At 55.1% G+C, this 24,856-nt stretch overlaps 3 protein-coding genes across 8 annotated transcripts; all 3 read left to right on the top strand.

The window, feature by feature from the left end:
• Positions 1–38: 38 nt before the first annotated feature.
• Positions 39–15,554, top strand: RAVER1 (ribonucleoprotein, PTB binding 1). Of its 6 annotated transcripts, none has more exons than XM_036313341.1 (13): positions 41–308; positions 1,893–1,959; positions 4,440–4,909; positions 8,515–8,706; positions 8,893–9,022; positions 9,368–9,462; positions 10,424–10,508; positions 10,819–11,030; positions 11,125–11,433; positions 13,052–13,126; positions 13,579–13,719; positions 14,104–14,187; positions 14,277–15,554. In XM_036313341.1, the coding sequence occupies exons 1-13, from the start codon at positions 90–92 to the stop codon at positions 14,421–14,423; spliced, it is 2,226 nt and encodes a 741-aa protein (XP_036169234.1). In that variant the 5' UTR covers positions 41–89; the 3' UTR covers positions 14,424–15,554. The 6 variants fall into 6 exon arrangements, with proteins under 6 accessions (XP_036169235.1, XP_036169238.1, XP_036169236.1 ...); XM_036313340.1 differs by having other exon boundaries at positions 42–308; positions 10,421–10,508; XM_036313342.1 differs by lacking the exon at positions 14,104–14,187 and having other exon boundaries at positions 39–308; positions 10,421–10,508.
• On the top strand, positions 14,967–20,245 carry FDX2 (ferredoxin 2). Its single transcript, XM_036314059.1, has 6 exons — positions 14,967–15,203; positions 15,578–15,911; positions 16,006–16,060; positions 16,247–16,353; positions 19,488–19,575; positions 19,825–20,245. Exons 1-6 carry the CDS (start codon positions 14,967–14,969, stop codon positions 19,979–19,981), a joined length of 978 nt encoding a protein of 325 aa, XP_036169952.1. The 3' UTR covers positions 19,982–20,245.
• A 463-nt stretch (positions 20,246–20,708) lies between these two features.
• ZGLP1 (zinc finger GATA like protein 1) lies at positions 20,709–24,139 on the top strand. The gene is made up of 6 exons (XM_036314122.1): positions 20,709–20,854; positions 21,096–21,470; positions 22,093–22,166; positions 22,510–22,603; positions 22,756–22,881; positions 23,027–24,139. The coding sequence occupies exons 1-6, from the start codon at positions 20,709–20,711 to the stop codon at positions 23,112–23,114; spliced, it is 903 nt and encodes a 300-aa protein (XP_036170015.1). The 3' UTR covers positions 23,115–24,139.
• Positions 24,140–24,856: the final 717 nt, after the last annotated feature.

The following is a 24,856-nucleotide window of genomic DNA, read 5'->3' as shown; positions in this document are numbered from 1 at the left end:
TTTCGGCCAATAGGTGGACGCGCCCTCGTTGCCGCTCTATGCCGCTCCGCCCTGGCTCGCTGGTCCCAGAAGGCGCCGGGTTTCCCAAGATGGCGGCCGACGTGTCCGTTACTCACCGGCCCCCGCTGAGTCCGGAGCCTGGGGCCGAGGTTGAAACTGACGATGCCCCAGAGCGCCGGGCGCCCGAAGAAGAACTGCAGCCGCTAGATCCAGAGGAGATCAGGAAACGCTTGGAACACACCGAGCGCCAGTTCCGTAACCGCCGCAAGATACTGATCCGGGGCCTCCCGGGGGACGTGACCAACCAGGTATGGGGGGGCGGTGTGGGAGCGTGGCGGGAAATACCACCGTGCGCGTGCGCGGGGGGAACCAGGCAACACCGACGCTGGCGTGCTCGGGTGTAGGGGGCGTCGGCGGGAGAGTCCAAACGCAGGATCCATGAGGGTTTGGGAGAGACCAAGGGCGGATTGTTGGGGGGGGGGGGGCGGTGATGGAGGGAGAAACCAACTTTGGACTGAGGGAGGATGTTGTAAACGGCGACCACGGCCTTGGAAGAGCACTAGTGATTGAAGTGGGTGGGCAGCCTTGGCCAAGTTGGGGGATTGTGAATGGGCAGCTAGACCGGGACTGTGGGAATAGAGACGCCAGGAGCTCCCTGCTCTGATTGTGTTTATCCTCATTCCCCTCTGCCATGAGGTGGCGAGACCGCATAGTCAGAAGTTCAGGGTTGGCTTAGAGCACGGATTATGAACCCCTCTTAGAGATAGATCGGAAGTTGTAGCAGCTCCTGAGATCTTTCTTCTCCCAAAGCCCCAGAATTTATTTGGAAAAAGGGGTCTCCTGCCTCCAGCCCACGGACCTGAAAGAAAGGAGGGGCCCGTTGTGTGGAGCTCCCCTTGGCCGGTCTGGCTAGGGGTGCTCTTCTCTTGGGGCCTGTGGGTGCAGGGCTTTCCAGTGCTCTTTGGACCCAAGGAGATCGCATCTGGTCTGCCCTGCCCTGCGGTGGTGGAATGGGCTCTCTCTTCCTGTTGCTCAGGATTCCTCCTTTCTGGGCCACCGACACATCTGCCGCTGGCTCACCCTCCATTGGTGGGCACGTGGGTGGTAGGGCCACCAAAGTGTGGGGAGGGCGTGACTCGGGGGACAGACCTGGGGCAAGCACTACTAGGCATGGTCAGGTTTATTCCTAGAGTCAGCCCTCCTCCTAGCACCTGCCACCTAGCTGGGAACACACTGTCTCTCCTGCAGGGTGCACAGTGTATCTGGCACAAGCAGGCCGGTAGAGGCTCGCCCCCGCAGCTGGCTTACAAGAAGGCAACCGTGTCAGCAGGAGGGAACTGGGAGGCACGTGAAGCCACCCAGTGTGGGCTTCAAGTATATGGGGTCCGCAGTCAGGTACCCCTGGGTGGCATTGCTGCTGCTGTCTTGACCTTCACCTCTCTGAGCCTGTTTCCTCATCTGCAAGATGGGTTTGTTATTACCTAACTTGTAATGTTGAAAGGAGTCAGGCTTCCAATTAAGGGTCAGTCAGAAGGTTAAAGCAGCGGTCGCCAACCTTTTGGACCTCGCGGACCACCGGTTGGCACCCCTGGGTTAAACAACTTCCCTAACGGCATAAGGCAGAGCTAGGCCTTGAACTCAGACCCGCCTGACTCTCTAAGAGTATTTTGTGTTGGTTAAGAAAATGGGATCTGCAATTAGACTTTGAATCCTGGCTCTGCCAGGTGTGGCCTCAATGGCTTTGGGCAAGTAACTGCTCTGAGTTTAGTTTCCTCCTTTGTAAATGGGGACTACAATTGACCTGCCTCTGTAGCTGTTCCATGTGAAGGTTGCGCTGGATTGCTTCCTTCAGCCGCTGGTGACTCCCTGTCCTTTGGCTTCTGTCTTTGCAGGAAGTGCACGACCTGCTCAGCGACTATGAGCTCAAGTACTGTTTTGTGGACAAATACAAAGGGACAGGTTTGTGGGGCTGTGGGGTGGGCTAGTGGCAAGGGTGACAGTCCCTGAAGCCAGGTGCTTTCTGGCCTGGCATCTTCTCTCCTGAATTTTGGGCTCAACATCCTCTAGGCCGGCACAAGACAGACTGTTGCCCCAATCTTTTCTGGGTGCTCATTATGGAGCAGTCTTGATATTCCTGTTCTTCCTTCAGGCTGCTCAGCCAGATACCTGAGCATTGGGCTTCCCCACTTCCCACACCATACCCCCAGTCACCTAGGCCTGTCTGGTCTTTGTCAAGACCTCCAGAACAATTAGTGCTCCTCCATCTCTGTCAAAATGGCAGTCACCACTGGCCTCTCCATGATTTCACACTCCTACTTGCCCTCCCCCAGGGAGCCAGGGTCTATCAAATTTGATCAGTTGATTGCAAATCTGATCAAACCTAATTCTAGCCCTCCAGTGGGCTCAGTGGTTGAGCATTGACCCATGAACCAAGAGTTTGATTCCTGGTCAGGGCACATGTCCGAGTTGCTACCCAGTAGGGGGTGTGCAGGAGGCAGCCAGTCAATGATTCTCTCTCATCATCGATGTTTCTATTTCTCTCTCCCTCTCTCCTCTCTCTGAAATGAATTTTAAAACTCAAACATATAAAAACAAAACAAAAAAAAAACTAATCCTAACCTGATTGTTTTTCTCTCCTCAATACCTGTCTGAGGCTCCTCTTGACACTATCTTGCAAGGATGTGCCCCAGCCTTGCCACCTCCTCAGTGGCAAGCTTCCAGGCGTTCCCTCTGCCTCTGTTCTTAGCTGTCCCCTCTTCTATCCAGGTGCAGGCAGGCAGCTCCTCAACAGTGCTCTGCATGCCTCTCCCCATCACTCTGGGCTGTTACTGCTAGCTCGCTCACTGCCTCCTGCACTGAGTGGTCATCTCCCTGAGAACAGGGACAAGTCCTGTCAGCCTTGCACCCCCCACCTTGTGGGAGACCCTCGGTGGGTGTCTGTGTCCTCTAGTCCTTTGCTTGCAATCTGTAACTTGGGTGAGAAGCAGGTGAGGACGGGGACCCTGGAGACCTACCTGGTGGGCTAGGGTAAGTGGTTAAAATCTTGGGACCTGGAGACAAATAGACCTGGGTTCAAGTCCTGGTCTGTCCTCACTTGGAGGCCAGAGGCAAGTGATTCACCCTTCCTGAGCCTCAGTTTTCTCACCAGCAAATTGGGCTTGACCTGCTTGGGTTGGCCACAAGGTAAAACACATTAAAATCATTAAAATACCTAAAAAGGCTGTGGGTGTCTGGCACCCAGTAGATACTTAGTAAACACTGGCAGGGGCAACAAGTCAGAACTGTTTTACTAAGTACCTCTTCTGTGTATATGCCAGGTATTGGGGTTCCAGAGGTTAAGTGACTCTCATTATAGTGTTTTTCAATAAATGTTTATTATGCGCCAGTATATGCTGGGACACGGGACACAGCTGTGAACCAAACAGCGATGGGCTAGTCTGGGGGGAGAATGTCATTCACACAACTGCAGGCGTGAAGGTGAAGTGGTCATAGGACTAGAAGCTACTGGGTGCTGTGGGAGCCCAGAGCTGTGATCTGAAACAGGAGCAGTCAGGGTAGGCTTCATGGGGGAAGTGATGTTTCCAGTCAGATTGAAGGGTGGATCAGGATTAACCAGGTGAAGAAGGGGAGGTCAGTGTTCCAGGGAAATACAGATGCAAAGGCCTGCGCGGGCATGTGCCTGGCATAGTCCAGGAAGTAGCAACAGGAGATGGGAGAGGAGGTTAGCAAAGACAGGCCACACAGGCTCCCTTGTCCCCTGCAGTGAGAAGCCCCTGGATAAGGCATGGCACATTCTGATAATCATTTTGAAAAGCTAGCTGTTGGCTGGACAGCAAACCAGGAGGGCAGCAGGACTGAGGCTTAGGCCAGGGCTCAGACATGAGAGGTGAGAGGTGTTGGCCTAGAAAGGTGGTGAGGACGGGGTGCAGAGTGGGGCTGTGGAGCCTGTTTGCTTGGGTTCAAGTCCAGGCTCCTCCCCTCTGTTAGGGGTGCCGCTGCTCTGCACTCATTTCCTTGCTGGCACCATGGTGGTTATGAGGAGTAAGTTATTCCCATTTAACAGATGGGGAAACTGAGACCCCCACAGCCACTTAAGCTGGAGTTGAAACCAGGCTCTAGTGACCACGTGCTTGACCACTACTCTCTGTGTCACCCAAGTTACTCACCTATTGTCACCTAGCCAAGTGCACAGTATATAAGAGGGCAGGTGAGCTCATGAGTAGGTTGAGAACGGCTAGGGGGTGAGGGCAGGGAGCAGGCCTTTTGGAGGTAGAAGTTGCTCAAGGCTGGCAACTATCTAGTCCACTGGGGCCTGGGGTGTCTTAGTGGGTCAGTATTCTGAGATCACACATGGTTTATGAGAAGTAAGGGCGGGCAGCCATGGGGCCGAGGGGCAGGCGCTCCGGGACCCCACTGACCCACTCCCCCTCCCGCTGCAGCCTTTGTGACCCTGCTGAACGGGGAGCAAGCCGAGGCCGCCATCAGCACCTTCCACCAGAGCTGCCTGCGGGAGCGCGAGCTGTCTGTGCAACTGCAGCCCGCTGACGCCTTGCTCTGCGTGGCCAACTTGCCCCCCAGCCTCACGCAGCAGCAGTTCGAGGAGCTGGTGCGACCCTTCGGCAGCCTGGAGCGCTGCTTCCTGGTCTATAGCGAGCGCACTGGCCATTCCAAGGGGTATGGCTTTGCCGAGTACATGAAGAAGGACTCGGCTGCCCGTGCCAAATCAGACCTGCTGGGCAAGCCGCTGGGCACGCGCACCCTCTATGTGCACTGGACAGATGCGGGACAGCTGACACCCGCCCTGCTCCACTCCCGCTGCCTCTGTGTTGACCGCCTGCCCCCTGGCTTCAGTGATGTGGACGCCCTGCGTCAGGCTCTGTCGGCTGTCCACACACCGACCTTCTGCCAGGTGAGCTTGTGCCTGGAGTGGGAACCTGGGGAGCAGATGCCAGGCCTGGAGCACCTGGGAGGGGTCCTTTGGGTTCACCTGCCCTCCCCAATCTCCTGGATCCCTTTTCAGTAAAGTGTTGACGTTGCCATTTTGAATGGGGTTCTTGTTAGGCCACTTGGTGGAGCTCAGACAGGAGCCAGATGACTGGGGTTCAAATCCCTGCATTCCCCCTAGGGCAGTGGCTCTCAACCTTCTGGCCCTTTAAATACAGTTCCTCATGTTGTGACCCAACCATAAAATTATTTTCTTTTTTTATCTTTAATTTAATTTCTTTATTGGTTAAGGTATTACAAGTGTGTCCTCATCCCCCCCAGTTAACCCCAACCCCCCCCCCCTCCACTCATGCTTTCATCCCCCTGTTGTCCATATCCATTGGTTTGACCATAAAATTATTTCCGTTGCTACTTCATAACTGTAATGTTGCTACTGTTATGAATCGTAATGTAAATATCTGATATGCAGGATGGTCTTAGGCGACCCCTGTGAAAGGGTCGTTCAACCACCAAAGGGGTCGCGACCCACAGGTTGAGAACTGCTGCCCTAGTGCCTGGTTTAACCTCGCTGGCCTCTCCCCATGTGAAGTGCAAGTGAGGCTGCCTTTGTGAAAGCTGGGCAGAAAGCTTGTGCATCCCTCATTCACCTTCACTCCTGCACTCATTAGCTGTCTCTTGAACACCTACTGGGTCCCAGGCCCAGCATTGGGGAGACTGCTCTGGAGGAGCCCACAGTCTGTTTAGCCTTAAGGTTAGAAAATGGATTGACCAGGTTCATTCTTAAGGGAGTCAGTGTTCACACATTGGTTAGCAAAACAATCCTTGTTCATCCAAGTCACATTTGTCAGGCACGTCTGTATGTGTGCCCGTGACAAGCACAGTGGGGTGAGAATAGGCCAGGCCCAGCCCTGGCAGAGCCCCCTCCCCCCAAAGGCAGACGTTCTTTTAGCACTCACTGGATTCTGAGCACGTTATTGCTGTCCCTTTTTTCTGTAACAACCTGTAACAGGTATTATCCCCATTTTCAGGTGGGGACACTGAGGCACAGAGGGGTCAAGTAACATGCCCCAGGTTATGCAGTCAGGACCTGGTAGAGCCAGGATTGGAACACTGCAGCCTGACTCCAGAGCCCCAGGCAGCCTAGAGGAAGCTGATACCTGACTCAGACCCCAGCTCTGGTGTTAGGTGGGGCCCACTCCTCTTGTATGAATGGTTTTAGGACCTGGGGAATGGGACATGTGTAGGAACTCCTCTCCTTGCTCTCTCAGCATTCATTCATGCTCCTGCACCTACTGTGTGTTAGGCCCTGGGTGGGGCTCAGGACATAGATGAATTAGGTCGATGGCCACTTCCTCACGCGGAGGTTGAGGTTGGCAAGAACTACAAGTTCTCTCTTTGAGCCTCAGTTTCCCCATCTGGTTGCCTTTTGACCCTCTGAATCTCTATTCATCTGTGATTGTGAGAAGATGTGTGTCCCGGCCTTGGTATGGGGCCTGGCCAGAGATGGGCTGATGGCTAGAGGCTACCCTGCCTGGCACGCAAAGCGGGTGCTGGGCCCCCGCCGACAGCCTCCCTGAGCTACTATGGCTGGAGTGGGACCCTTCCCTGCTCTTGTTGAACATCTTATTGAATCCCTACAACTACCCTTTGAGGTAGATACAATAGCTGCCCCACCTTGCAGATGAGAAAACTGAGGGCCAGGGAGGGGCACCTGCCCAGGCCAGCCAGCCAGTTGGAGGTGGGCTGGGGGTCAAGGTCAGGCAGCTGACTCCAGGGCCTGTGCTCTTAACTGGGTGCCCTTGCCTCCCACGATGGCCGATGCCACTCTGGGAATCTGCTGTCGTCCTGGGGATGGAGGGCTTTATTCTCAACACAATCAAGATGAGACCAAGGTCCCATAGCAACTCACTCTAAGGCACTTTGTCATTTATTCACAGGCAAATTTACATATTACAGTTGATTTATTTCATTACAGAGTTGCTTAAAAATGCTTGAATGTTATAAATATGTATAAAGCAGGTTTCACATGACCTTGTGAAAAAAGCCTTTTCCACTTAGTTGCTTTTCTGAAAGGACAGTCCAATCACATTTGGAAATTCAGCACATTCTGTGGTAAAGGCTCCCTCCAGCCCCCTAGCACTTTTCCTGCAGAGCCCCTGCTTGTACCAGTTTGTTGTGTCCTTCCAGCGAGATTTTATTAAGCGTTTTCAACAAATGTGTTTGTATGTTCCTGCATTCCTCTCTTCTTGATCCATTCGTTGCTGTGCCTGCGTTGGTTTGGTTTTTCCACTCATTCTGTCTTGGGCATCTTTCTGTGTTCACACATGAGCGCTTTCTCAGTCCCTTTGCAGCTGTGCCATATTCCATTTTATGGACTCTGGACCATTCCCTCCTGGTGGACATTGGGTTGGTCCCAAACCACCCTACATCAATCAGAACCCAGAGAAATGATACTAGTTCTTGGGATAGCCATCGCCACCCTGAGGCGGCCAGTCCTGTTAAGGGTATCAGCTTTGCCTTGCTTGATCCCAGCTCCAGCTCTGTGGCCTGGGCAAGGGACTACCACTCTCTGAGCCTCAATTTTCTCATCTGCAGAGTGGGCATGCTGACAGTGCCTGCATCTGGACACAGTGAAGAGCCCAGCTGAGTGCTCTCACCCAGTATCTGCTTTCCCTGGGATAGCCTCCATCCACAATGCCAGCTCTCACAATATCCTGAAACCAAGAGGTCTAGCAGCAGAGAACCAATGTGGGGCTGTCCGTGCCCTTTCTCTTAGTGTCTTGTTGCAGAGCTATTTGCGTGTTTGATTTTCAGGGTGCCCTGGACCCCACTGGAGTGACTGATGTGTAATATATAATATGTGTGGCATTCTCCCTTTCTGATTTCTTAAAAATTCTCAGTCTGGGAACACATCTGGCCCAAGGGCCTGAAGGAGGAGCTGTAAGCCTAAAGTACCAAATGGCTGCAATCAAGGGGGATGCACAGGCCTCCCTGGTCTGCCCGTGATCGCACCTCTGTTCCCTGTCCTGTGGCTCACCTTTCACCTGAACTCAGAGGCCACTTGCTTTGCCCCCAGGCTCTGTGCCTTCCCAGCCCTGGCTGCAGTGTCCTTGGCCTGAGGCTCCTGATTTGGTGGTGCTCCAAAGCCACCCACCTGCCTCTTTTCCAGCCAGCCCCTCCTCCCAGCCCTGAAACCTCAGCTTGCTTCCTGTGCTCAGGAATCTCAAAGTCCCAAAGTGACACTGGCATGAAGCGCAAGGGAGTTGATCCCTGTGAGACGGGTCCCAGCGTTGTCCTCCCACCAGCTGTGTGACCTTGAGCATACTGACTTCTCTGAGCCTCAGTTGCCCCCTCTGAGAAATGGGTAGGATGCAGCTTCTCCGGGCCATGGAGAAGATTCAATGAGCTAATGAGGAACAGGGCTCAGAACAGTGCCAGGCCCAAAAATCTACCCTCTCTGGCGGGGAGGGGGTCTCTTAATCGGGATCCATGCCTGGTCACAGTTGTCACTCTATGTGAGAGTGGTCACTGCCCCTGGCACTCACGTCCACCTCCCCCCACCCTCACCAGCTGGCGTACGGCCAGGATGGGCAGCTGAAGGGCTTCGCTGTGCTGGAGTATGAGACTGCCGAGATGGCTGAAGAGGTGCAGCAGGAGGCAGACGGCCTGGCCCTGGGGGGCAGCCACCTGCGCATCTCCTTCTGTGCCCCAGGGCCCCCTGGGCGCAGCATGCTGGCTGCACTCATCGCTGCCCAGGCCACGGTGAGTGTGTGCCCAGGGAGTGGGAATGGGAAGCTGGCGGGGGGCGGGGGAGGAGGGGCAGGCTCTCCCTTGAGAAATCAGGGCTCTTGGCGGTCACCACTCAGGTTCTGGCGGCAATAGGGAAGGATGAGGCCTCACCTCTGTGGCCTGGCAGGGCTCTGAACCACCGTCCTTTTCTCTCCTCAGGCCCTCAATCGGGGCAAAGGGCTCCTACCTGAACCCAATATCCTGCAGCTGCTCAACAGCCTGGGGCCTTCCGCCTCCCTCCAGCTGCTGCTCAATCCCCTGCTTCACAACAACTCGGGAGGCAAGCAGGGTAAGGCGTGTCGAGTGAACAGCAGGCGGGGTCCCCAGCCTCTCAGCCGGGCGTCTCCCAGGGACTGTGTTCCCACCTGAGCTCCCTATGACAAGAGCCCCATGAGCCAGAGCCGTGTTAAGAATGGAGGTTACCTGCACGGGGCCAGAGGTGGGAGCATTGCAGCCTGCAGTGAGGCAAGGTGGTGGGAAAGGGGCCATCCTTTCCCAGGGCAGACTCCCTTCCTAGGCCCTTCCTTAGGGCTGTTCACTTGCTCTCTCATGGCTTCAGGCGCAGGGCTGCCTCTAATTGCAGAGGGGGGCTTCCATCCAGGGATCACCGCCCATTTCCCGGGTCTCCCTCCAGGTCTCCTGGGTGCCCCTCCAGCCATGCCACTGCTCAATGGGCCTGCTCTGTCCACGGCGCTGCTGCAGCTGGCCCTGCAAACCCAGGGTCAGAAGGTAACATGGGTGTGGGTCCTAGGTTCCCTCCTTACTCACACGTGCTGCCACAGCCCCTTCCCTTTGAGTTTCAAACACTACTCACATCTGGGCCTCGCCTTCGGGGTTGTGGGCCATCTGGCTGTGTCCTTGGTGCTTGATATGGGGCCTGACCTGTCACAGGTGCCCAGGACTCAGTTTGGGGAAGAACCTGGCCCCACCAGGGAATAGAATGGCCTTTCACCCCTACTCCCTCACGCAAAGACACAAAAATAGACACACACACACACACACAAATATACATACCATACCACTTCAGTGCACACACGAAGACACATGCACACATGCAAAAACTGATATACATGGGGACACATACACACACAAAAATAGACACCACACCTTAGTATGGTACCGGTGTGTCAAACAGAGACATGTGCATGCGCACGCACACACACACACACCACACATAGATGGACACAGAAAAATAGAACATACATGTACTACCCTGTCTGGTTTGATTCACTGGGGCCGTCAGTGGCATGAGTATGTCTGATGATAACTAACTGTGTGAAGTTGTGGGCTTGGATTTTTTCGTGTGTCTCAGAGACTGACTGAATCCATGTGTAGCTAAGAATGACTCCTTCTGTGATAATGAGCAGGAGGCTGGGTGTGGGCTGGTGGGTGCCTAAGGATTGTCACGGTGTGTGTGTGATACTAACACTGGGGTGGTTGGTAGGCCCTGACTGCTGAGTGTATGGTCCATGTTCCCTGGGTCTCAGGTGGGCCTTGGCATGCAGGAGGTCCTTGGTTACCACTAGCTGGCCAGGTGGATGATGGCCAGGGTGTCACAGACATTGGGGGACCCGTGAACAGCGTGGGCTAGAGTCTGGGTGTGCGGGGCATTGAGACCCTTGGCAATACCTGTCTGCTGCTAAGGCCACACTGCCCCCATCACCGGCTGACTGTGCTCTGTCCCCAGAAGCCTGGGATCCTGGGAGACTCTCCCTTGGGCCCCCTGCAGCCTGGTGCCCAGTCGGCCAACCACCTCCTTGGGGAGCTGTCTGCAGGTAACAGACCCTGCCCCTGGTCATCTCTCTGGGCCCATCCTGCTTCCCTTTCCCTTTTGGGTGGTACATTTCCAGTTACATGGCCTTGGGCAAGTGCCCTAACCTTTCTGGGTCTCAGCGTCTGTCAGCTGGGTGCCCACCTTGTGGGAGAACCCATGAGCATTCTGGGAGCTGATACACGCAGAGGGCTTGCTCAGTGCCCAGCGCATAGTTGTTCCTCGGCAGTTCACCCTGGTCCAAGCAAATGCTTTAGGACCCTGGGAAGGAAGGGTCCTGTATGTTTGGGCCACTGACATTCTTCTCTCTGTAGGAGGGGGCCTGCCCCCGGAGCTGCCACCCCGGCGAGGGAAGCCACCACCCCTGCTACCGCCACTGCTTGGTCCTTCCGGAGGCGACCGAGAACCCATGGGCCTGGGTCCCCCAGCAGCCCAGCTCACTACACCCCCTGCCCCTGTGGGACTCCTAGGCACTGGCCTCAGAGGCCTACAGAAAGATAGTGGACCTCTGCCAACACCGCCCGGGGTAAGGTCCTGTCCTGGGCCCAGCACTGTTCCAGTCTCCTGCCCTGCGATGTTTCCCGTCAGGAACCCTCTCGAATCCAGCCCTCTCGCCACAGGTCTCACTGTTGGGGGAGCCCCCCAAGGACTTCCGGATCCCCCTGAACCCTTACCTGAACCTACACAGTCTGCTCCCTGCCAGCAATCTGGCGAGTAAGGAGGCCCGGGGCTGGGGAGGCGCCGGGAGAAGCCGCCGCCCAGCTGAGGGCCCCCTGCCTAACCCCCCAGTCCCCAGAGGTGGCGGTGGTGGAGGTGGCGGCAGCAGCAAAGCCTTCCAGCTCAAGTCCCGCCTGCTCAGCCCCCTCACCAGCACGCGCCTGCCCCCCGAACCAGGGCTTCCTGACAGCTATGGCTTCGACTACCCTTCGGTGAGTATCTTTCTGCCCTGTTGTCAGCCCTCCCGAAGGCTGGCTACTGTGGCCCTTTGTCCCCTGGGAGCAAGTCATTCTCCAAACCAATATTTCTCTAGCACTGATTGTGCCAGGCCCAGCATTGTGACAGTGGGGAACATGCCAGACACAGTCCTTGCCCTTCAGTTTCTTGTCTGTTTCTGCACATCAGACCTTGCTTCCTGTCTGTCTTTCTCTCCCAAGAGGCTTTAGGCTGTACTTCTGCTTCTCCTTAGAGACAGGGCTCAGCTTCCTGTCTCTCTGCCCTTCTCTCTCCTCTCCGCTCTGAGATTCCTGTCTCTGTCCCTGGGGAACTGTTCTTTCTATGACTCCAACGTTTTCCAGGTCAGATGTTGCAGACTGGCCACTTGCAGGCCACCTGTGTTGTTTGACCCGCACTGTATTATAAGAAAACTAGTGGCCTGGTGCATGGATTCGTGCACATTGAAAGGAAATCAATTAGAAGAAATATTTTATTTTATTTTATTTTTTTAATATATTTTATTGATTTTTTTACAGAGAGAAAGGGAGAGAGATAGAGAGTTAGAAACATCGATGAGAGAGAGACATCGATCAGCTGCCTCCTGCACACCTCCTACTGGGGATGTGCCCACAACCCAGGTACATGCCCTTGACCGGAATCGAACCTGGGACCTTTCAGTCCGCAGGCCGACGCTCTATCCACTGAGCCAAACCGGTTTTGGCTAGAAGAAATATTTTAATATCGCTATTCGTCCTTTCTCTATAATAGAAGTGTCAGAGATGAAAGAAAATTAGTAAAATGTATATGAAAATAATATATAAATTGATTAACAAACAATAACAACATGATATAACACCAACAAAGACATGATATGAAAACAAAAACATGATACAAAAAAACCCCAAAAACATGATATAAAAACAATGACTGATAAATTGATTAAACTTACTCTAATATCTCCCAGTACACCACATTAAGAGTAAAGACACTTTCAGAGTGCTTGACTGATTTCCCTTGTGATGAAGTATTTACAACTTTAACGCCACGCACTCTTCAAACTTGAGAGAAAGCAATATATAACTGACCATGTCTGAAACGGGTTCAGGTAAGAATATTCCTACTCTGTCTAGATTGGTGCCAGTGAGAGCTTTACATGTATCACGCATGCGTGAGTCAACGTTTATTTTTAAATTGCCAATGTGCGTCATATGTACCAGATGGTTGGACGGACGTATGGTCGGTCACTTAGCCTTTTATATATAAAAGAATAACAATTGATAGTGAAGTCTATTAAAAAAAACACTGAAATAAACGCTGATACCGACATACAAAAACTGCAAGCATTCACACAACCCTGATGCTCAGCTTGCCCTGAAAACTCCAAACATCTGGCTCCAGTGGGGCCACATGACTTCATAGTAGTCATCTCTGGGTCTTAGGTGGAGCCATCCCTGGGACAGAGCACATTCTGTCTCATTGCCCCACTCTACAGGTCGAGTTTCCCCTCTACTGGAAGGGGCAAACTTCCCTAATGACATCTGTGCTGGAGAATTCAGCTAAGAGTGAGGTTGGTGCAGACCCCAACCCAACACACTTTCTCCCACTTTCATTCAGGACATGGGACCTAGGCGGCTCTTCTCCCACCCACGGGAGCCAGCCCTCGGGCCTCACGGACCCAGCCGACACAAAGTAAGAGCTGCCCTGTGAATCCCATCTTCCAGGTGTATCAGTTAGCTTTTGCTGCATAACAAGTGGTCCTACCACTTGTGGCTTAGAACAGCAAACGTTTTATCATTTCATACCATTCTGTGGTATGGTGGGTGGGTGGTTCTCTACACTCACATTGTAGCTCAGCTGAAGCTCAACAATTTACAGGGGCCTTAGTCATATACCTGGTGGCCAGTAGGTTGGTAAATGGGCCTTGTCTGGGGGTCTCTGCTGGTGAGCTCCACGTGGAACTCACCCTCCAGCTGGCCAGCCTGTGCACATACACGTGGTGGTGATCCCAGGATTCCCTAGAGGCAGAAAGGAGGCAGGCACCTCTGCTTGTTGGCCAAAGTCCAGAGTCATTTAGGAGTGGTTTACAAAAGCGGGTGGATACTGCAGTAGTCTTCCTTACTCAGCCTGCCTCCTCTCTGCAGATGTCCCCTCCACCCAGTGGCTTCAGCGAACGGAGTGGTGGAGGTGGTGGGGGATCCTTCTCTCACTTTTATTCGGGCTCGCCCACTTCCTACTTCACCAGCGGCCTGCAGGCTGGCCTCAAGCAAAGCCACCTTAACAAGGTGAGGAGCCTCCCCCAGCCGAGCACAAGTTCCCAGGGACAACCAGGATGCAAGGGATCCCTGTGACCCTCGGTGCCTAGGTCAAGGCTAGGGTGGTGGCAGGGATCAGTTTTGCTTAGAGCCAAGGTGAATTAGAACAGCTTTCCTGCACCTGTGTGTGTAGCACCTGGTGCTGCCCAGCCTTCTGAGCCTCCGCGTAGTCTCCCAGAAGCCAGGTGTTGGATGGTCTTAGCCCCAGTTGACAGATGAAAAAACTGAAGCTCAGAGACAGGGCTAATATGCCCCCAATCATGGCGAGTAAACAGCAGAGGCATGATTTGAATCTGAAGTCCTGACCTTTGTTCTGGGGGATGTTTCTTTTATCCCATCTCCCATTTCTGCCAGGCGGTTGGTTCCTCTCCACTGGGCTCCGGAGAAGGGCTCCTGGGCCTGGGCCCTGGGCCCAATGGCCATAGCCACCTGCTGAAGGTACGGGCAAGGGTTGAGGGCACACACAGCTGGGGAACGGTGACCCCCAGGTGGCCCCTGACTTGCTACCCCCTCTCCTCTGTTTCTAGACGCCACTGGGTGGCCAGAAACGCAGTTTTGCCCACCTGCTGCCCTCGCCAGAGCCCAGCCCAGAAGGCAGCTATGTGGGACAGCACTCCCAAGGCCTTGGTGGCCATTATGCAGATTCGTACCTGAAGCGCAAGAGGATTTTCTAAGGGGCTAGTGCCAGAGATGCTCCAGGGCCTGCACCAAATTGCTTCTGGGTTTTCTGGTGTTTTGTGTTTTTGTTTTGTTTTTTCCTTTCAGTAATAGAAAATCTCTGAAAGACTTTGCTGACCAACCAGCTGGAGCCCAAGGAGTATGGGAGAGTCTGGGGGCTACTCTGCATCTCTGGTCTGCTCCTAGCATGGAAACCCTGCAGCCTTAAGAGAGAGCAGGCTGGGCCCCTTTCTGCCCTCCCTGTGTCCGCCAGCACCTGCCTCTCGGGAGCCCTCTTCTGCCTCGTCGCTCCTGTATCTTGGCCTTTCGAGTGCCTTGGAGGTTTCCCTGACCTCCCGTGAGGATCAGAGACTATCCCCCTTTTTTAACTTTGACAATTGACTTTTGTTTCCTTTTCTAATTTTTATTATTTTTTAAACAATCCAGGACGACCCCCAGGTCTTACACCTGCAAGGTTCAACATGTCTGAGCCTCCATTCCACACTCTTCGGTTTGAAATGGCTCGGCTCTTTTCTCTTTCTCTCATGTCTGTTGCAGGCATGGCTGCCTCCTGCCCCTGCCTGCCCAGTCTGGCCTGTCCTCCAGCTCTGGGTGCCCTGCTCCCTGCCACAGTCCCCTTGCCTTCTGATGCCTTAAAGCCGGGCCCCAAACCCACTGGCCAGAGCCTCTCAGACGTCAAGCTCTGGAAGCTTGACTCAGGACCAAACAGCTCTGGCCTGGGGATTGGGTCCCTCTACCCAGGGCCCCCACCCTGGGGACAGAAGGCCAAAGCCTTGGTCTTAGCAAACCCACTCCACCATTCCTCTGCCCACTGAAACCAGTCCCCTGCTCTTTGTCTATGGGAGTCCGGCACTGTGCACCTCACTGAGCCTCTGCTGACTCCCCCCTTGTTGAAGATGAGCACCTCCATCCCTGGCCAGGTCACTTGGAGCTGGCCTCCCCTTGGACCATTGCTGGAATCACACAACTCCATGCCCCTGCCCACCAGCAGGACCTGTTGACCTGAAGTGACCCTGGGCCCGCCCCTGGCCAGTTAGGCCACAGCTTCCTTCTTACTCTGGGGGTCCCCCATCCTCTCACACAGACCTTTGCTGAATTAAAGTTTGTAAGTAAATGGTTTTAAAGAACGCAGAGCTGACTGGTTCTTGAGACAGTGGGCCTGGGTGGGAGGGCTGGGGTGGCCCTACAGGGCTTGGTGTGCCAGATCCCGTCGCTGCCTCTGCCCCCCAACTCCAGCCGTTGCTGCCCCACCGCCGTGGGCGCTTATATTGCGGTAATTAGTCCGCCTCGCTCGCGCGCTACCGCGCATGCTCCAGTTCCGGGTCACGTGACGCCTGTCATGGCCGCCTCCGTGGCCCGGGGTGGCGTGAGTGCTGGGTTCTTGCTGCGGGTGGCCAAAGGTCGCTGGTGGAGCCGTTCTGGGGGCTTTTGGGGACCCGGAGAGGCGGCGTCACCAGCGACTGCCAGGAAATTCCGGGTGACAGGTACCTGCGGCGCCTCGGGTCCGGGGTTGGGCAGCACTAACCCGTCGGATGCCCGCAGGGCGCTGCGCGCGGCTCACCCAACTGTGTTTTCCAGGCTCGCGCTCGGCGGGGGAGGAAGAACCGAGCGGCCCCGAGCGGCCTGGGGACGTGTGAGTGCGGGTGGGGGCGGGAGGACTCCCCACTCCTCATCCCACGAGGTTTTCCCGGCCCCCACCTTCCCCGCACCCTCACCGTTAGAGTCCCCCTGCGCTCCGTCCTGTTTCCCTTCCCTAAGCCTGGACTCCACCGGAACCCGGGCCCGCGTCCATGCGGCATCCGCATCCCTCTGTCCTCAGGGTGAACGTGGTGTTCGTAGACCGGTCGGGCCAGCGGATCCCGGTGAGAGGCAGAGTCGGGGATAACGTTCTCCACCTGGCCCAGCGCCACGGGGTGGACCTGGAAGGTGGGAGCCAGGCACAGGGAACTCCGAGGCCCTTCATTCCTTGAAAACAACAACACACACCCATTAGTTGTCTCTCTGCTGATTAACCCTCCATGGCTTCCCACGGTCCTGGGCTCAATCTAGACTCCTCAGCACTGCCTCATCCCCTGCCCAGGGAGCTCTCAAGGTTCCTTCTCCGGCTTTGTTTATTGAGCATTTACTGGAGGCCATGACAACTCCTGCCTGGGAGCTTGTGTTGTCTTTCTCTTTCCTTCCTCTTCTCGCCACACTGGCTTTCTTGCTGTTCCTCAAACTGCTTAGTTCATTCCTGCCCCAGGACCTTTGCATTTGCCGTCCCAGGGTCTGAAGTGATTTTCCATCAGATCTTCTGGTTTCTTCTCATCCTTCACTTCTCAGTGTAAATGTCATCTTCCTGACAAAGCATCCCCTTCAGTGGACCTAGAGTGGCCCAGCCTCCCTCTTACTTGACTGTGTTTTATTGTCCTCATAGCACTTCTCACCATTTTGTTTCCTTCTTTGTCATCTCTCCCCGGAATGAGATCAGAAACGCTGTTTTCCTTGTTTACATGTATCTGTTGCCTCTCATGGTATTTAGACACAACAGGTATTAAGTCAGTATTTGTTGAAGGAAAGATAATAATAGCAGACATTACTTTAAGCATGTTGACACATATTAACTGACTTTTCATGACAACTTTATGTCATAGTTTGTTTTATTTATATATTATCATTTTATTTATTTTTATTTTCAAATATATATATTTTTTTATTTCAGAAAGGAAGGGAGAGGGGGATAGGAACATCAGTGATGAGAGAGAACCATCAATCAGCTGCCTCCTACACGCCCCCTACTGGGGAGTGAACCTGCAACCCTTGCATGTGCCCTGACCAGGAATTGGAACAGTGACCTCCTGGTTCATGGATTGAGCAACACTGGCCAGGCAGATTATCACATTTTATAGGTGAGGAAATTGAGTCCCAGGTTACGTACACCTGGTCCAAGGTGAAGTGGCAAAATTAGATTCAAACCCAGCAATTTTAGCCACTAAACCTATGCTGCTCTTCTATGAATATTGAACACTAGTGTGTGCCAGGCAACAATGTACTAAAATAGGTAAGGCTCCTGTCATTTCACACCAGTTTCAACCTAATAGGGAGTAAACATGTAATTATATCATCAGCAACTGAAAAGGATGGTCTGAAAAAAAAAGTACAGGGTTATTTGTTGGGTGAATGTAATAGGGAAGCTGATTTAGTCATTAGAGAGGTGGAGATGTTGGGGGTGGAGTGCAGGTTATGGCAGGCCTTCCTCAAGTTTTGTTCTGGAATCCAGTAGCTGGCAGTCTAGGACATAGATTGGAATATGAGTTTTAGAGGCAGGTGGCCTGTTTTCAAATTTTGCCTTTTACCAGCTGTGTGACCCTGAGCAAGGTACTTAGCACCTTTGGGCCCCTGTTTTCTCACTTATAAAATGGGATAACTTAGTTCCCTCTTCCTTGGGTTGCTACAGAAGAGTAAACAGATCTCATGTGTAATGCTTAGTACCTGGCACATGGTTATGTGTAGTGACTAATTGGGACATTTATATTAGACTAGAGGCCTGATGCACGAAATTCATGCATGGGGGGGTGTGTCCCTCAGCCCGCCTGTACCCTCTCCAATCTGGGACCCCTCGAGGGCAGTTGGACATCCCTCTCACATTCCAGGACTGCTGGCTCCCAACCGCTTGCCTGCCTGCCTGATTGCCCCTAACTCCTTCTGCCTGCCAGCCCGATTGCCCCCTAACCATTCCTCTGCCAGCCTGATCACCCCTAACCACTCCCCTGCCAGCCTGATCGACACCTAACTGCTCCCCTGTCAGCCCGATTGCCCCTAACTGCCTTCCCCTGCTGGCCTGGTTCCCCCCAACTGCCCTCCCCTGCAGGCCTCGTCCCCCCCAAATGCCCTCCCCTGCAGGCCTGATCGCCCACAACTGCCCTCCTCTGCTGGCCATGTTGTGGTGGCCATCTTGTATGTTGGCGTGATGGTCAATTTGCATATTACTCTTTTATTAGATAGGATCATCTTGATCTCAGGAATGAGGATGCTAACAAGGTGGGAAACAGGGTGAAGGAAGAGATGCTAGGGACCACTTGGAGTTTGAAGGCCTGATTTCTCCCCGGTAGACAGGGAGGTTCTGCTGGGTCAGGAGGCTGCCTTGCTTCTCTACTCTCATTATCCGACATGTCTGGAAGAGAAAGGAAAATATTCTGTCCTGTCATTCGCTTATAACAGATGTCTCTCAAGCATCTACAACATGCCATATGAGGCTCAGTGCCAAGTACAGAGAGAGGAAGACAGGTTGACAGGGTGTGATCAATGCTGTACAGAAATTAATAAATTAACAAGGGGGAAGGACAAGAAACAGGCAGGGGGACTTGGAGGACAGCTGGGTTCCTGAGTACAAGATCTGGCCACAAAAAGAGTGGCGAGAAGAGCATTCCAGGCCGAAGGTATAGCAAGTGCAGCGGTCCTGTGGTGGTGGCGGCAGCGAGCCCAGGGAGCCAGTGTGGTTGATGTGGAGTGAGTGAAGGGGTGGGGGAGCCACCAGGACTGCGTGGAGGAGTCTGGATTTTATTCTGGCTGTGAAGACCCTTTGGAAGGTTTTAGCCCAAGAGGGACATTATCCCCAAGCACAGTTCTCAGTCATCAGTCAGAGGATTGGGAATGTGTCCAGGGACAATCAGAAAACCCCAGCTTCTGCCTTTATTTCCTGTCTCCTTCCCCTCATGCACTGGTGCTGAGTGAGCCAGTCCCTCCTTCAGGAGCAGAAAGGAGGCAGGAACACATTTGCCCAGCACAGTGACAGCAGGGGAATTCAAAGGCTACTGGGAACCTGCCTGGCCTTTCCCTCTCAGCTTGCTGGGGAGTCCTTGGGAAATGCGACACCTTGGACATCCCTTTGCAAAACCCATCCACAGCCCAGGAACAGCGGGCTGAGAGGAGGGGGGGAGGGCTCCCACAGGGCATACAGGCGGGAGGGAAAGATTAGGGGCACGTGGTGAAACAAAAGGCTTCTCCCTTATGTCTTTCATTGGGTGACACCAGCCTGATGATGCCACTTACCTAAACTCCCTTCACTTGCTGCCCTCCAGGGGCCTGTGAGGCGTCCCTGGCCTGCTCCACCTGCCATGTGTATGTGAGCGAGGACCACCTGGACTTTCTGCCTTCTCCTGATGAGAGGTGAGCGGGCAGCCTCCTCGCAGCTCGGAGCCGCAGGGTTGGCTGTTGAGCCTTTTCCTTCCCAGTGTCCAGAGGTCCACTGGGCAGCCGCTGAGGGCAGCCCCAGCTTTTCTCCCCCTCTAACCCTTCCCCTGGACTCAGTCAGCCTGCCCCTCCCTGGCCTGAAAGGTGATCTCTCTCTGCTCCTCTGAGCCCTCCTCACCAGCTGCATCAGCGTGCCCACTGCTAACCACTGCCTCCCTCGCCCAGGGAGGATGACATGCTGGACATGGCCCCCCTCCTCCAGGAGAACTCCCGGCTGGGCTGCCAGATCATCCTGACCCCTGAGCTGGAAGGGGCCGAATTCACCCTGCCCAAGATCACCAGGAACTTCTACGTGGATGGTCACGTCCCCAAGCCGCACTGATAATGGGCAGCTGGACCGTCCCGGACACCCGTGGCCCAAGGGCCAGGACTGGAGAAACAGCCACGTTGCCAGCCCAGCCCAGAGCGTGGACAGGCCCGAGAGATGTCAGAAGCACCAAGAAGGCCAAATGCTTCAGAGAGACCCCATGTCCAGGCCCTGGTGGAGACAGGGCCCCTGCTGGGGCAGCCTCTCCAAGCCCCGGAGAGCCTGCGTGTGGAAAGGGGTGGAATCTAATTAGAGTGACAATAAAACCACCTTACGGAACTCCAGCATCCCGAGTGTCCTTGGCGGGGAGGTGGGGGCAGCCCCGTCCCGCCCCGGAACTACAACTTCATCTTCCAGGCCCTCAACTCTCACCTCCCACAGCAGCGACGGGGCCCGCGGGGAAACTGAGGCAGAGGCCTGGCACAGGCCCAGGAGGCTGGAGGGCTACGTGTGCGTCAGCAGGGCAAGGCCCCGCCCCTGCAGCCGCGGAGGGATTTGCAGGGTCCCAGGCCACGAGGGGTGTGCAGGGCCCCCAGCAGAGTCCCGGAGTAGGAAGGGGAAGGGCTGGGCTGGCCTACAGGTGGGGGCGAGGCTGCAGGGTCCGGCAGCGCCCCGCCCCCAGGTGGGGCTCATTGCCCCCTGCTGCAGCGCCGCACCACGCACCCTGCGCCTCACCCAGGTGGCGCTCATCCGTGGGCCGCGGGGCGGGGCGAGATCGGGGAGGGGGTTGGGCGGGTTGGGCATGATGGAGGCCGAGCCAGCGCCAGACCTCTCCATGATGCTGCTGCGAGAACTACTGGCGCCATCATGTCTGGACCCCGAGCCGCTCCCCGGACCCCCCGCCCAACAGGCGCCGAGGACCCCAAGATACCTCAGACCCAGTAGCAGGTGCGTGAAGCAGCCGCCCCTTCTCCCAAATGGGCCCAGTGGCCAAGGGGTCATGACCCTGGTTCGGTTCCCGGGGTTATTCAGGAGCCACCGTGTTAGTTACTGGTTCTTACAAAGCAGAGGCTCTGATCCCCAGGGATACGTGGGGTCCCGTGTCGCCAGGGGCCATGCAGTTGCCCTCGCTGAGGCCTGTGTAGGGCTGCCCAGGAAGGGGGGTGACCACACTGCCCCTTGTCCCCAGTTCCTTCTGGACTGCACGTCAGGACTCCGTCACCAGCCTGCACCTCCTCCGAGAGACAGCAGCGGGGCTGGCGGAGCCCCCTGCCCAGGACACCCCGGCCCGGGGCCCCTGCTGGGAGCGGAAGGCCCTGGGGGTTTTGGATCCTCCGCCCCTGGCCGGGGATCCCAGGGCCATGCTGACCCCAACTGGTCAGCGAGGACGCAGCCTGGGGCCTCCTGAGATTTCCGCAGCCCCTCCAGCCCCACCTCGGAGGAGGCCCCGGAAGCAGTCAAACCCGCGCCAGGGCGCCGAGAAAGTGGACCCTCGGTTCGCGGGAGTGACCCTGAGGTTTCAGATAAAGCCGGATTCCAGCCTCCAGATTATCCGCAGCTACAGGTGGGAACGGGCCGGGGAGTGAGGGCGCCCTTTATGAGCTAATGGCAATGATAGGGACAGGGGCCTGTGGGACGCGCTCCAGGCGTGGGCTCGCCAAAGGCCAAGCACGACTGTGCCAGGCCCGTCCTGCTGCCATGGCCGGTCGTAGCCCAGGCCGAGCCTGGGTTCCTCTCTACGAGACCGGCCCGGCCAGGCTGAAGGCGGCTGCTGCCATTACTTTTTCCAGTAATAACAACAGCTGCCGTTTGTCAGGAGCAGCCGTTCAGAGGCGACATGCAGCACTTGATGGGTGTGGGTTCATTGAAGCCTTGTAAAGCCCATTTTACAGGTTCGGAAACTGAAGCACAGAGGGGGACATCACTTTTCCAGGGTCACACAGCAAGGGCAGAGAGAAATGGGGTTTCAACCTGACAGGATGGTCCCAAGCAAACTATCTCTTCAAATTATTATTATTATTATTATTATTATTATTATTATTCCTAATGAGGGACAAAGCCAGGCCTTTCAGACATCAGATGCCGCATGAGGGATGCCTGATATCTTCCTAGTAAATCTTTATTTGGGGAGGCTTTCTGGGACAGGATTCAGATCCCCCAATACTGACGCCTTGTCTGTCCCCCAGCCTGGCCAGCAGCAGCCGCTCTCAGGCTCCCCCTACAGGCCCCGAGGCCAACCCAGGAGGCAGCGAGGCCCTGGGTGAGTCCTGGAGACATGAGAGCTATAAATAAGGGGGGAGGGGGGGGGGGCGCCTTCTATCTTCCCTGTCTTACTCCCCACCCTGCTTCCCCATTTAGACCCATCCAGGATGAGTCTCAGTGCCCCCTTCACTCTGCTGAGTCACCCCCACCCCCGGCTTCCTCCTCTGCCAAGCTGTGCCATCTGTCTCCCTTCCTGACGTTCCCTTTGTCTTAGATATGGCAACACCCAGAGCCCGGCGGGGCCTTCACAGGGATCCTCCCAGATTTCCCCACCCCACGCGAGCCTCCTGAGCCTGGACGCTTGGCCTCTGACTCCTGCCCTTTGGCCTCTGCCTTTTCAGGGCCCAGGCGCTGTGCTTCTTGCAGGACCCAGAGAACCCCACTCTGGAGAGATGCCGAAGATGGGACACCTCTCTGCAATGCCTGTGGCATCAGGTCTGCAGACTGGAGGAGGGAGTTGGGGTAGGGTCTCCTGTCAGCCTGTGCTTGGCTGGAATGGGGTATTGGGAAGGGGAAGTGGTTTCCCTGTGGTGGTTTCTGTGTCCCTGGTGCATCCTGAATGTTGGATTTTTGTGCCCCCATCCCAGGTACAAGAAGTATGGCACCCGGTGCGCCAGCTGCTGGCTGGTGCCCAGGAAGAATGTGCAGCCCAAGAAGTTATGTGGCAGATGCGGGATGTTCCTGGGCCCCAACCAAGGCCCACCCCAGGAAGGGTAAGCCCTTCCTCACCCGGCCGAGCCTGTCCTGCCTCCGTTTCTCTAGGGGGAGAGTGGGAAGAAGCCCTCCTAAGAGGAATGAGGGGAAAGCTTGGGTCTTGAGGGCTCCAGCCTGCCTTGCCTCTGCCCTCTCCCCATTCAGGGACCCCAGGCAGAAGATCCAGGCCTCAGGCCCTAGAGCCCCTGTCTCAGAGGTTCACTGGCCTCTTCCTTGGCCCCTGCTTGGCTGAGCTCCCCCTCAGGAAGTGTTCGCAGTAGGAACTCGTGCTGTTTGTGAATAGAATGGACAATAAAGAGAACTCCTCAGAGAAGCAGTGCTGTGACTTCGGGGATCCCACCCCGTGTGCCCTCACCTGCCACTCTCCCAGTCCCAGAATGTGGGTTTGTAAGGACACACATAATCACATATGTAAAGGCACCAGCCCCCCATAGAGGATTAGCCACATGCATCACAACGTCCACACAGGGAAATAGCACCACACACAGAGACAACACAGACAAAAGATAGACACACACAAGACACATGCATCCACGCACACACGACACACATATAGAGACAGACTACACACGAGATTGAAAGATACATGGGTTGACAGACACATGTCCAGATACACGATAAACACACATGTCCATAGACACACAAAAGATACACATATACAGTACAGACACACATGTCAACAGATACACAAACACACAGATGACACACTGGTACACAGTGATACAGACACAGTGGGCCCTTTGCCTGTCAGCTCCACCCCTGCCTGCAGACTGTCACCTATGGTATCCTTACAGGCACCAGTCCCTGCTGTGTCCCCCTCCCCCTCTTTCAAGATCGCTCTCACCCCTCCAAGAGGTGTCCCCAGTCTGAAGCCAAAAGCCATGTGGGAAAGCAAGCCCAGGCCAGAGTTCAGCCCTGCCGCTGTCACCAGGGCACACTGACCGCCAGTGCTCACTTGGGGGGAGAGGGAGGGCTGGGAGTCCAGGATGGCGGGACGCAGGGAGGCAGAGGTGGTCCCTGCCTTGGGGGTGACTGAGGCTTGCCTGGCCACATGCCTCGGAAAGACAGGCCCATGCAAGACCCTCTTTGTCTCTCCTGGGTGGGCTTGTGCAGAAGGCTTGGGCCCACATTCAGCCCTTATAACCCTGACTCATTTGGTCTCACCCTTCCATGGTGCAGAACACCCTCCCCCCGTGACTCCCATAGCTGCCAACTTCTCTCTACTTGGGGAGGAGAGGCTCAGCCTTCAAAGAAGCCCCCTTGACAGCCCTATCTAAAACAGACCCCCCCCTCCCACCCGTGTCAGGCTCAACCTCAGCTCCTGGCTGGTCTCCTGCTGAGAACTTACCAGAATTTTCAGTGCTCTACTTCTCCAGGGTCATTTCTTTACATTCCTCTCCCCCATTGGACACTGGCTTTGAAGGTCCAGGGTTCCCACTCCAGTGTCCAGCACGGAGAACCTCTTCGTGAATACATGAAGGCCTCAGACTGTGTATGTACAAGCTCCAGGCTGCTTTGAGCCATTTAGTCAACATTTTTTGAGCAACTACTGTATGCTAGGCCCCAATGGAGACACTGAATAGAACAAAGATCCCTGCTCTAGTGCGGCCAATATTCTAGAGTGTCAGTAAATAATTACATGACTAATAGAATGTCAAGTGCTACAGAGAAATAAAAGTATAGAAGGAGATAAGGAGTTGGGGGGGGGGGGCGGGTATCTTAGCCCTGGTTCTCTGGAAGGCCTCTCTGGGGAGGTGACATTTGCATAGAGACCTTGGAATTAGGAACTAGCTATGGGATTATTTGGGGTTCGGACTCTCCGAGCAGATAGAATGGCAAGAGCAAAGGCCCTGTGGCAGGCAGAACTTTGTGGGGTTCAAGAAAGGTGGGTGGAGTGAAGAGAAGTGACGGAGGGAGGGAGGGAGGTCGGACAGCAGGAGCTGCACCACCTTGTGCCTTGTTGCCTTCTGTACT

This window comes from Myotis myotis, unplaced genomic scaffold (genome assembly GCF_014108235.1).
Source record: "Myotis myotis isolate mMyoMyo1 unplaced genomic scaffold, mMyoMyo1.p scaffold_m19_p_6, whole genome shotgun sequence".
NCBI classification, from domain to species: domain Eukaryota; kingdom Metazoa; phylum Chordata; class Mammalia; order Chiroptera; family Vespertilionidae; genus Myotis; species Myotis myotis.
Note: the sequence above shows the minus strand (reverse complement) of the source record. Positions and strands in the feature narration are given on the sequence as shown.

What these genes read in the sequence shown, in the direction of transcription:
- FDX2 (XM_036314059.1), top strand. Translation starts at nt 14,967, where the DNA reads ATGGCTGCCTCCTGCCCCTGCCTGCCCAGTCTGGCCTGTCCTCCAGCT. An exon ending in GACAGAAGGCCAAAGCCTTG is followed by an intron (nt 15,204 to 15,577) that starts GTCTTAGCAAAC and finishes CTGGTTCTTGAG; the next exon opens with ACAGTGGGCCTGGGTGGGAG. An exon ending in CTGCCTTCTCCTGATGAGAG is followed by an intron (nt 19,576 to 19,824) that starts GTGAGCGGGCAG and finishes TCCCTCGCCCAG; the next exon opens with GGAGGATGACATGCTGGACA.
- ZGLP1 (XM_036314122.1), top strand. Translation starts at nt 20,709, where the DNA reads ATGATGGAGGCCGAGCCAGCGCCAGACCTCTCCATGATGCTGCTGCGA. An exon ending in AGGAGGCAGCGAGGCCCTGG is followed by an intron (nt 22,167 to 22,509) that starts GTGAGTCCTGGA and finishes CTGCCTTTTCAG; the next exon opens with GGCCCAGGCGCTGTGCTTCT. An exon ending in CAAGGCCCACCCCAGGAAGG is followed by an intron (nt 22,882 to 23,026) that starts GTAAGCCCTTCC and finishes CTCCCCATTCAG; the next exon opens with GGACCCCAGGCAGAAGATCC.
- RAVER1 (XM_036313340.1), top strand. Translation starts at nt 90, where the DNA reads ATGGCGGCCGACGTGTCCGTTACTCACCGGCCCCCGCTGAGTCCGGAG. An exon ending in ACACACCGACCTTCTGCCAG is followed by an intron (nt 4,910 to 8,514) that starts GTGAGCTTGTGC and finishes CACCCTCACCAG; the next exon opens with CTGGCGTACGGCCAGGATGG. An exon ending in CCTTGGGGAGCTGTCTGCAG is followed by an intron (nt 10,509 to 10,818) that starts GTAACAGACCCT and finishes TTCTCTCTGTAG; the next exon opens with GAGGGGGCCTGCCCCCGGAG.